At 55.6% G+C, this 11,701-nt stretch overlaps 1 protein-coding gene across 1 annotated transcript; it reads left to right on the forward strand.

Moving 5' to 3' along the window:
- The first annotated feature begins 254 nt into the window (after positions 1-254).
- On the forward strand, positions 255-10,178 carry LOC144234634 (uncharacterized). Its single transcript, XM_077767967.1, has 5 exons — positions 255-381; positions 1,830-2,209; positions 8,324-8,543; positions 8,818-8,921; positions 10,155-10,178. The coding sequence occupies exons 1-5, from the start codon at positions 255-257 to the stop codon at positions 10,176-10,178; spliced, it is 855 nt and encodes a 284-aa protein (XP_077624093.1).
- Positions 10,179-11,701: the final 1,523 nt, after the last annotated feature.

The following is an 11,701-nucleotide window of genomic DNA, read 5'->3' on the forward strand; positions in this document are numbered from 1 at the left end:
GGGGGGGGGGAGCCATACCAGGCCGGCGGCCGCCAGGTGGCGCGCAAGCTGCGTGGGCCCTGGTGGCCGCAGCCACGTGACCCCGGGGACCGCAGCCGCGAGCCAGAGCACGTGCCCGAGGGAGCCCTGTGGCGCCACGCGCAGATTGGCCCCTTCGGCGCCTCACCAGCTCGTGGGGGCGGGGCCGCAGCTAGGATTCATTTTACACTTTGGACCAGGGTTTATTCCACCCAGGGACAGCGGTATCGGCGAGGATGAGCAAGTCCGGCCGCTGGGGCCACCCACGCGAGCTCCCCCAAGTCTCCCAGGGCTCAGTCCCCTTCGCTGCAGCCAGAGCCAGCAGTTTCCATGGAAACCGCAACCCGGCCTGCGCGCCCCGGAGTAGCTCCGCTCCCGGCACAGGCACAATTTGCAATCCGACAGGAGACTGGAGGAACACCGGGCGGGGAACCAGCCACCGCTCGGGGTCCCAAGGTTCGACAGCCAGGTCGCCCCGGCAAACTCCAGAGGGGCCACCCAGGGACCTGCAAGGCCACCGCCCAGGTTGCGCGGGTCACTCTGATTGGTCTGTCTCTCCATCAGCGTGGCAGGGCTCTCTGCTGCGCGCTCTCTCATTGGCTCAATCTCGAGGGCATCCTCCCGCAATTGGTTCTCTCGAGGGTAGTCCCTGATTGGTCAAATTAGGCTCTCGCTGAGTTTGATGGCATTCTCCGACAGTCTGGAACCTAAAAGGGCGTACAGGGACGAGGTTAGGGTGGAGGCTGCGACTCTCCGCTTAGGGGTCTCTTGCTACCCAGCCCACAGCGCTCTCGGAGACACCGTCGGGCCGCTGTCTGTGGTGCTGAAGTCTCAGTCGAAGGCGACCCTGCCTTAGTGAGAACTCTTCCTCCCGCCTGATAAGCCGGCCCAACGTAAACGTGCCCTTGAGCCCGCTCACCAAAAGAGGCTGCACCAACCGCTGTCGCCTGACAATGAGGCCAGGTTCCCCCTAGCTGAGAGGAAGCGTGACTCCACAGGCAGACCAATCACGAGCCCGAAAAGCCAGGACATTTACACTACAGCTCTGCCCACCCAAAATGTACGGGGCCTGAGAAGGCCCGGTGGTTTTCCCGAACCACAGGGCGCCAGTGGGTTTTGCCTGAAACCCTACGCGCCAAACTTCTTCACCCGCTTTGGAGAAGTACCGACTGCCCTTGCACTGTTGTGTGCCAGTTCCCACCTTTTGAACCTATCCCATTCAAAAGCCTCGGGGTCCCAGTTCCTTCTGTAGGCAGGCGAGAGCCCTTGCCGCCCCCGCCTTTCTACATTGGTCTTGGGAGGCTACACCCGATGCCTCCAAATCTGCGGACTTGGGCCTCTTCTCATAGAAATCTTGGTTCTTCGTCCCTTTCTAGTCTTCCTGATGGACAGCAACTCCGGAAGTTCATACAATCCGGCCACGGAACGCCCTCTTCGCTCCAACAGCTCAGCGCGTTGGACGGAGGAGGGGAGCCTTCCCTGTCTTGCCGGCAGAAAGCCCGCCCAAGATAGGAGCGGCAGTGCAGGAAGCAGGGTCCACGGGGGCAAAGGGGTCCGAAAATGGCACCCAGAGCCCCCAGGGCGTGCTTTCTGGGGGTGCGGAGTCTTAGCCAGCCAGCGCTCTCTTCCACCTGCCGCGCCGTCGGGCGCCGCGAGGAGGCGGGGCTCAGCTACCGCAGCCAATAAGCGACGCCGGCTCTGGCAGCTGCTCCTATAAAGGGCTGGGGGCGGCGGCGGCGCGGCCCAGAGCGCGGAGCGCGCAGCGCGGGCTGGAGGGTGGGAGGGAGGGCGGGCGAGGGGAGAGGACTAAGCATCTAGGACCGGACAGGCCGGGCCGGGGGGCGGCGGCGAAAGGCAGAGCGCCGCGATCTCTGTCAGGAAGCGCAACCTCCCCGGGCCCCGCGGGGCCGCGCAGGGGACGTTCTCAATCCCGCGCCCGCTCCCTCTTTCCATCCCCTGCCGCCCGCAGGCCACCCCGGGGCCCGGCTATCCGCGCGCGCGTCCTCGGGCTCGGGCCCGTTCCCGGCCCTCGAGGGAGCCGCCGCCTTCATCGACACCTCTGCAGCGGCCGCGCCAAAGGCCGCCCGGGCAGGACCCCGGAGTGAGCATCGAGCGCCCCCCAAGGAGTGCACGACCCCCGGAGCCGCCCTCAACACGGACCGCGCCCGCCGGGCACACAAGAATGGTCACTGTAGGTATTCCCTTGTCGCTGAGAGGGAACCTGGGTGGGGAGGGGTTAGGCACAGCCTCCGCGGAGATGGCGGGTGGTGGGGGGGTAGGACCAGGCCTAGCTAGGCCCCGGTGGGGGGGTAGGACCGAGCCTCGGGGCCTGAGAGTGGGCAGGGCCGCACCCAGAGTGCTGGGGGCGCATAGAGTCTGGCCTGAGAGGCCTTAGGAAGCCGAACTCTGATTCGGGGAGGCGTCCTACGGCGTCCTGGGGGCGGGATTGCCCCCTCCAGCAAGCCTGATGGGGGAGGGGCCGCAGCAGCGGAGGATGCCTTCTCCATCCTGGCCCGGACCCCGCAGGCCGCCCAGGCAAACGCAGGGCCCCTATCACTGGTGCTGGGCCAGGACAAGGCGGCAAGCCGTCCCCGAGAGCTCCAGGGAATCAGGTGGCGTCGGATCGTGCGCCCCGGGCCGCGGCCGCGCCCGGGGAGCCGGGCGTCTCGTCCTCAAGCCCGTCGACCTTGCGGCAAGCGGGGAGGGGAGAGGAGGGGGCGCGCCCGGAGGCCCCGCGGGCCCGCCGCCGCTGCTGCCGCGTCCCTTTGTTTCTCGGAGCTTCTTANGTGCCCTGTGTCTCTTTCTGGGCCTCTCCTTGGAGTCGTGGCGAGCACAGTGGGTGGGGGGATGCTCAGCACTCCCTCCATGTCTGGGACTCTGGGACCCGCCCACCTGGCTCAGAGAAAGGAGGCCCGCGAGGCCGCTCTTCCCTGCTGTGTGACCTTAGGCTGGCTCCCTCCCTTCTCTGGGCCTCAGGCTGCTAACCTAGGTGCGGAACGTGAGGGCAGCCTCCTGAGGACCCTCAGAACCCCCACAACAGTCCAGCATCCATTCCTCTGGTCTGTTCCTTCATTTAGAAGAGAGAAACTGATGCACAAAGGGGCGAGGGTGTGGTCAGAGGTCATACAAGGGCCTTGAAGCCCTGGTTACTCCACTGGAGGACACTCATGCAGAGGCCCACCATGGGGACAGGCTGGGAGGAAAGTGAGGGGATAAATTGAGACAGTGAGGGCCCTGCGTGGATGGAGAAGGGCCCAGAAGTGGGAGGCCTAGTTAGCACCACGTGGTGGCCTAGCCTTACCATGCATAGCCACTCAATGCCCTATTGTCGCCAGTATCCAGGCATCTATCACTGTGACTGGGGCCAGGGGGGCCCAGCTAGGGGCCAAGGGGGTCAGACACAGGAGGGGCTACATAGAAAGTGACTGAAGGTGTATTCGCTGCAAAATCCGTATGTCATGTATGTGCAATGGTGCAAAAGAGTTGGAGAAAGTGGCTGAGAGAGGGAGGTGGAGAGAGACAGGGTCAGAGGGGAGAGAAGAACAGAAACAGAGGGGGGAACAGGAAGAGAGAAACAGCAAGAGGTACGGATGCAGAGGAAGAGCTGGAGAGACTGAGAGGGAGGGTCCCCTCACTCCCAGTTGATCTCTGCCTGTCCATCTTTGATCTGCCCTCCTCCCCTCTGGCTTCCCCCCTCCCCTCCTGTCCTGGGATGGCCCTCCAAGGTCCCCGTGGTCCCGGAGTCATCCCAGGCCACGCGTTTGCCATGGGCTGGGGCAGGGCGGGTGTGGTCTCCACCAATCCGATCCCTATTATCGGCTCAGCCGGCTGAGCTGCAGAGGAAACGCGACACTGATCCTGCTAAGCTCTGGCACAGCTGGGAGGGAGATGGGGTGGTGGGGAGATTAGTAGGCTGGGCCTCAAGATCCTGGGTAGGAACCCCAATTACCTTTTAGCCCCTCCAAGTTGAGGACATTTGGGGTGGCCCTGGAGGCTCTGGGGTAATGAGACCAATCATCAAACTCCATCCCTGCCACGGGGCTCCATGTCACCCCTCCCCCTCTCCTGCCCCGGGCAAATCACAGGTCCCTCTGACCCTCGCTTTCTCCACCTAAGAAATGGAGAAGATGATCCCCAGCCCTCAGCGTGGTTGTGGGAAGTCAGTAAAACGTTTGCACCTGCCCAGTGCCCAGCCACATAGTAGGGGTTCCAAAGCTGGAAGTGGTTTTGCCCTGCTAATTATTTTGGGGACTCCCATAGCAGACATCATCAACCAATCACAGAACTCTAGTCTGCTGAGCCAGAAGGGAATACAGAATCCATCTTCGTACGTGGGAAACCTCTGTGCCGTATCTTTAGCGGAGGAACAGAGGCGCAGAGAGGCGATGGGAGTGTCAGAGGACACACAGGGAGGAGGGAGGGGCTGGGAGCTGGCACCCGATAGCACCCGGTGAGCATTTGTTGAACTGAATGTGTAGACTCGGCCGGCCGACGGAATGGGGTTAAATGCGGTAATGCTCGGGCTTGATGGTGTAGAGTAGGTCCGCAGCTTCACTTTGCTGTTATTTTCACTATTGATGGCCTTTTTGTTAGTCAAAGAGGCCGATGTCCCAGCTCCAGATTTGAAATCTGGGTCCACCATTTGCATGCTCCTTAACGTTGTGTAAACCCCTACCCCTTCATGGAGACTCAGTTTCCTCTTCTGTCAAATGGAGAAAAAAGCGCCCTAATGTTCGGTGTTGGAAGAGCAGGCCCTTAATGCATGGCCACGCATCAGGAAAGTATTAATCTTATGAAACTGGACGCAGATCTGTGGTATGTGTTACCCCCTTCTCACGGGCGCCTGCGGCAGACATTGCTAACCAACCCGGTGCATGTTCCTGCTCTTCTGGATGTGGCTTTAGAATAACCCTCCAGCCAGCCCCCAGACAGCCACTCTAGGCCAACCTGAGATGGCAGGGGGGTTGACCCTCGGTGCCCTCCTTTCGATAGGAATAAATGGAAAGGAAACAGAGGCCCAAAGAAGAGCTAAGACCATCCCTGAGGACACACAGCTATAAGGTGGCAGAGCTGCCCCCAGTGCCTTGGCCACTGTCATTAAAACAGCCCTGAAGTCCACCAGCGTATCCAGGTTTGACATCGAGTTCCCCATGTATATCACTCAGCGTCTCTGAGCTGTCTCATTTCTAAAATGGAGACTGTGTTGCCATCTCTAAAAATGACCCGGAGAAATAAGTGAAATGTTGCTTGGAGTCACTTCACACGATGCCTGGCACACAGAAGGTGTCCGTGGGGCAGGATGAGCATTAACAGTATTACGAGGCAGGGATAACAGACATGATGAGCTGCTTCCCGTGATGGTGCCCACGGCAGACCTGGCTGACTGATCCCGGAATGCTTTCCAGCCGCATGAACGGCTTCAGACCCTTCCGTGGGGTCTGTTTGCAGCAGAGTGGAGCAGAGGTACAGAAGCGTCGTGCAGTATACCCGAGGACACACAGCTGAGAAATGTTGGAGCTAGCGCTATTCTTCAGTGGCAGTTAGAATTACAGATGCTGGATGAGGAAAGTGCATTTGCAAATCCTTGTTTCCCCATTTATAAGCTGCATGATCTTTGGTGATTTTTTTTAAGTCTATTTATTTATTTGGAGAGAGGAGAGGGAAAGAGAACCCCAAGCAGGCTCCATGCTGTCAGCCCAGAGCCCGACACGGGGCTCAAACTCACTGACTGTGCGATCATGACCTGAGCTGAAATCAAGAGTCAGATGTTTAACTCACTGAGCCACCCAGGTGCCCCTGATCTTTGGTAATTTTTAAAACACCGCTGAACTTCCCTTTCCTCATCTGTTGTCTTAGCTCAGGCCACTGTAACGAAATACCATAAACTGGGCAGCTTAACCAGCAGACATTTATTTATCACAAATCTTCTGGAGGCTGGGAAGTCCAAGATCAAGGTACCAGCTGATTCAGTTGCTAGTAAGGACTTGCTCCCTCCTTTGCAAATGGATGTCTTCTTGCTGTGTCCTCACATCGGAGAAAGACAGAGAATCTCTCCCCTATCGCTTTTTTGTAAGGACATGAATCTCATTCATGAGGGTGCTGCCCTCATGACCCAGTTACCTCCCAAAGGCTCCACTTCCAGATACCATCACCTTGGGGATTAAGATTTCAATATACGGGGGCGGCTGGGGGGCTCAGTCAGTTAAGCGACTGACTTCAGTTCAGGTCATGATCTCACAAGTCATGGGTTCGAGCCCCGCGTCGGGCTCTGTGCTGACAGCTTAGAGCTCAGAGCCTGGAGGCTGCTTTGAATTCTGTTGTCTCCCTGTGTCTCTGTTCCTCCCCCATTCGCACTCTCTCTCTCTCTGTCTCTCTCTCTGTCTCTCTCAAAAATAAATAAAGGCATAAAAAATTTTAATTAAAAAAGATTTCGACATATGAATTTGAGGGAACACAGGCTTTAAGTTCATAGCATCTGTTAAGCAGGGAAAATTAAGCCCTCTTTTCAGGGTGGTTGTGAATAAGGGGAAAAAAACATTGCCTATAGAGAGCTTTGCACTATACCTGGCACACAGTATGCCCAATATTTGGAAACAAGCTTGGTACTGTATTTTTGGTCAGGTGTGGCTGAGATGGTGTGGACCTGCTGACTCTAATTCTATAGCCACAGAGACATTGCTAATCAATCACAGAGATCTTTCCTGAAGAAACTTAATATGGTCTGTAATCTTTCCTAATTTGCCCCTTTAGGAAGACCCTACCAACAGATAGGATTTTCAGGTGAAGGCAACCCATTTGCTAACCATGCCATAGGAGAAAAACCTAAGGACACACTGGGTATCTTACCTTCAGACAGTACCTATTGATCCCAGTACTTTTTCCTGCTGAGCCCAGATGTGGCCTTAAAATTCTTCCCCGTGGGGTCTTTTTATGTAAAAGAGATGGAGATTTGAAAATTGCTAAGAATGTAGATCTTAAAAGTCCTCATCACAAGAAAAAATTATTTAAAAAATTTTTGAATGTTCATTTTTGAGAGAGACAGAGAGACCGTGTGTGAGCTAGGGAGGGGCAGAGAGAGAGGGAGACGCAGAATCTGAAGCAGGCTCTGGGCTCTGAGCTGTCAGCACAGAGCCCGACATGGGGCTTGAACCCATGAAACATGAGATCATGACCTGAACCAAAGTCAGATGCTTAACCAACTGAGCCACCCAGGCCCCTCAAGAAAAAAAGTTATAACTGTATGCTTATGGTTGTTAACCGGACTTATTGTGGAGATATTTTTGCAATATATACAAATATTGAATCATGTTATACACTTGACACTAATATTACATGCCAGCTATTAAAAAATAGGCATAGGAAAAAAGTTAAATAAAATTCAACATCCATTCCTTAAAAACAAAATCTTATTAGGATACTAGGAATAAAATTAAACACCCTTAACGTGATAAAGGCCATCTACAAAAAACACGTATCAAAAATCAAGTTTAGCTGGAAAATGCTTAAAGCATATCCTTTAACCTAATGAATAAAGAAGGTACCATCACACCGTAACCCCTGCAATAGGACAAGAAAAATAAGTAACAGGTCTAGATTGGAGATAAATAAAACTGTCCTTATTTTCAGGTGTTATTATGTTATACGTTTAAATAGCTCAGGGGCGCCTGGCTGGCTCAGTCAGTACAGCATGTGACTCTTGACCTTGGAGTTGTGAGTTCAAGCCCCAGGCTGGGTGTAGAGATTACCTAAAAATAAAATCTTAAAAAATTATAAATAATAATAAATAATAAAATGGAAATAAAAAAAGCTCAGTGAGAAAAAGCTGTGGAGGTAAATGCCTAGTGGGAAAATTATGCTTGAAGAAAAGGAAAGAGTAACACATTTGGGACAAGAATTACCTTTGGTGGAGGAGGGCAGTGCGTGGCCAGGGGGAGCTTATGAGGACTTCAAAGCTAATAAAAAATATTATATTTCTTATTCTGAGGACAAAAGTGTTCATTATACTCTTCTGGAAATGCACAGGTTGGTTTTAGACACACAGGCAAACATAGGCAAACATAGAAAAACATAGAAAACAGACATATATGGCACCTGTATATGGAATTTTTTCACAGTAAATTCGCGTGTAAGGTGCGTTGCCTGATGCTGGATGAGTGCGGGGATCATTAGAATAACATGTTGTCCTCTGTCCACGTTTAAGCCCGTGTCAGACATGACTGATGCATCACCACTGAGCGCCTCCTCGCTCCCACTGAGCCCCGGTGTGGGGACTGGGCCGTGAGCGGGTGTGGCCTGTTGTCTCCAGCAGATACTCGGGGCCATGGAGTCTCAGGTGGCGGGGGGCCCGGCCGGATCGGCCCTGCCCAACGGGCCACTCCTTGGTACAAATGGAGCCACTGATGACAGCAAGACCAACCTCATTGTCAACTACCTGCCCCAGAACATGACCCAAGATGAGTTCAAGAGTCTCTTCGGCAGCATTGGTGACATCGAATCCTGCAAGTTGGTTCGGGATAAGATCACAGGTGTGGCTGCTGGCAGGTGGGGAGGGAGGAGACAGAGATGGTGGTACAGGCGCGATGGGGAGACAGGGGTGACCCCTGGCAGGGTATCCCAGGGGTGAGGGGGGCAGGCAGGACTCTGGGGGCTCTGAGGTGTCCTGGGGACAGGGTGGCACTGTGGGAGAATGGCAAGGGCGGGGGGTGGGTTGGTTAACCTTGAGCGATGGCAATCAGCCTCTCAGGACTGGGTCTGGGAGGGCAGCAGGCGGGGAAGCCATCATCCTGGTCCTGCCCACAGGGCAGAGCCTCGGTTATGGGTTTGTGAACTACTCTGATCCCAACGATGCAGACAAAGCCATCAACACCCTCAACGGCCTCAAACTGCAGACGAAGACCATCAAGGTTGGTTTCCCTCATCTGCCGCTGCTGCCCATCCCCCCCATTGCTGCCCTGATCCCCCCTATTACTGCCCACTTGGTCTACCCCCTTCACTGCCACCCCCATGTCACCTACCTTCCCCACTCACCTACGTCCTCACTGCCACCCCTCCTCCTCCATGGCCCATCCCTTGAGGGGTTCAGACTCTCCCCTAAGAATTCCTGGCTGGGCGCCCAGGGCCCAATGGCCATGCCTCTCTGAACCTCAATTTTCTCATTAGTCAGTGAGAATGCCAGCTCTACATTCTCTGCTGGCTCAGGGAGGTAGTCATCCCCTTGGCAGGAGGAGAGCGACCAGGGTCTGGTGGGCAGCCCCCCTTGCCTTTGTCATGGAAATGGGAGGGGTGGGGGTCCATCTGCCATCTGGAGCCTAATTAGGGTCTGGGAGGGCGGGATTAAGGGCGAGCCCCTCCCCCATCTTTGTGCAAAGCCCCTCCCCCCACGACCTCCCCTCTCAGCAGCTGCAGCTGCTAGCCCGGGTTCCCTGGGGGGGATCGCCATGGAAACCCCCCCCTCTGCGTTCGCCTGGGGGTGTCTGGACTCCGCCCCACAAATCTGCTCTGGAACCTTGGGGGAGGCTGAGCGGGGGAGGGCACCCATCTGGCCCCCGGTTCTCTCTGAGAACAGAGGTTCAGGAATCTCTTCCTCTTCCCTTTGTTGGGGAAGAGGAGGTCGTGACCTAATGGGTCCCTCCATGGCCAACGAGACCCAGAAGCCCTGGGGCATGAGGGTGGGTGGTAGTGACAAATCCAGAGGGCCACTGTATGCATGTGATGCCGTGTGTACGTGTGTGTGTGTGCGTGCGACAGACCTGGGCTGTGAGCTGTCGTGTTTGTGGGACACCGTGGCCATGTATCTGTTGTCGCACAAGTCTGGCTATTAGACTCTGGGTGTGTCACTAGATGTCTGGGGGATGTGGTGTTTATGTCACAGGTGCTGTGTGACACTGTGCGACTCCGGCTGTGACCTGGTGGGGCCGCGGAGGTGTGTCTGGCTGTGCGGGGGTGTTTGTATGTCAGTCAAGTTGTGTGGGTGTGTCTACCTGTGCCCTACTCGAGGTGCCACATGTGTGCTGCAGGCTTGTGCGGCAGGGTGACAGACAGGTATGTGCTTCTGTGACTCTCACTGTAATTATCCAAGACCCCCGGAGGCGCTGCGAATGTCCTGGCGACCCTGAGTCACGCTTCCGCTGTTGTAGCCACTAGGGCTGTGCAAGGGGTGACAAAGTGTGGCTTCGTGTCTCTGTGTGTGCATCTGCCTGGGTGGCACTGTTGTCACATTGGGCCCGACTAGGTGATCTGGCAGACCTTGGCCAAGACCTGTCCTCGTGAGGGGGTTTGGGGGAGCCCACACCCAGGTGGGGGACCTGGGTCAGCCCACATCACCCTGAAGACCAACCTGGCACCTCAAATGACCCCTGACCCCAAACAGTCACCCAGGAGCGCAGGCCTCTCTTCCCCTCACCCCTGCCTCTGATTCATCAATAAGCCCTCACCCCCTCAAAACGCATCGCCCCGTGGGCAAGAGCAGGAGGCATCAGAAACGTGGCCATGGTTTTTAATTAATATTATAGAAGAAAATAGCAGCTGATGTGTTTGTGGGTTTGTTCCTAGAGGACCCCGGGTGCTCACAACCACATTCATTAGGCTCCCTCTACCTCCAGCCCATGAGTAGCCTCGCCCTTGACCCACCCCCCACCCACTTGACTCATGTTATTAGCTTTTTTAATTAGTTATTTCTAATGAAGTGATAGGTCCTCTCAACTCACCACCACAAAAAGAGTCAGACCCTTGACCGTGACCCTTATCTACCCAGAGGTTAATTTAGAAGATACAGAAAATAGACATCAGCAGAAATAAGTGGAAAGAGAACTCACGACCCCCTCCACCCCCCCCTCCAGCCCTGGGTCAACCTGTTAGCATCTGCGGGAGGGCCCTGCAGATCGAGCTCCAGGACACTGATAAGCACACAATGGGGTGGGGTCACACATCTCGCCACTCTGTAAATGGACTTTTCTTTCCCCCAGTTTACAATACACAGCACTGTTTCTGGGAAATAAATATACACGTCCACCATTTTTTAAACAGCTGCGGGGAGTTTCATTGTTGGACTGGACCGTAATTAATGACACAAATCGAATGCCGGTACTAACACGCATCTGATTCACCACTGAGAGAAGTGCTTTGAGAGCGTGATGGGGGGGGTGGGTAGAGGCGGAGGACCAAATTCAGATGGGGGGGTACTTTTTAACTGAGACTGGAAGAAGAAAGGAGAGGAAGGGCGTTCCAGGCTGAGGGGAACAGCCAGAGCAAAGGCCCTGAGGCCAAAGTGTGCCTGGTGCGTTTGAGGAACGCGCCCTGGGAGACTGATGTGGCTGAAACAGAGCGATGGAGGCGGAAATTGGCAGAGATGAGAGTGAGGGTATGAGGCAGGGGCAGGTTGTGCAGGGCCTCGTGGGCTGCGAGAAGGACTTTAACTGTGGGGAAGGTGGGAGCCACAGAAGGTTCTGAGCAAAGGAAGGATGTGCCCTAACTCAGTTGCTCATCGGCGCCCTCTGGCAGCTGGGGAGGGAACAGACTGGGGAGGGAGGTCTAGGGGAGCAGTGGTGGGAGCTGAGTAATAAGGAAGGATCCATGGTGGATTGGATGTGGGTGGGAAAGACAGGCATGAAGGACAGTGACAGCTAGGGGCCGGAGCGCCCAGAAGGACAAAGCTGCTATTACTGAGCCGGCGGCGAGGTGGGGG

The sequence above is a fragment of the Crocuta crocuta genome, unplaced genomic scaffold, assembly GCF_008692635.1.
Source record: "Crocuta crocuta isolate KB4526 unplaced genomic scaffold, BGI_CrCroc_1.0 scaffold115, whole genome shotgun sequence".
Lineage (NCBI taxonomy): Eukaryota > Metazoa > Chordata > Mammalia > Carnivora > Hyaenidae > Crocuta > Crocuta crocuta.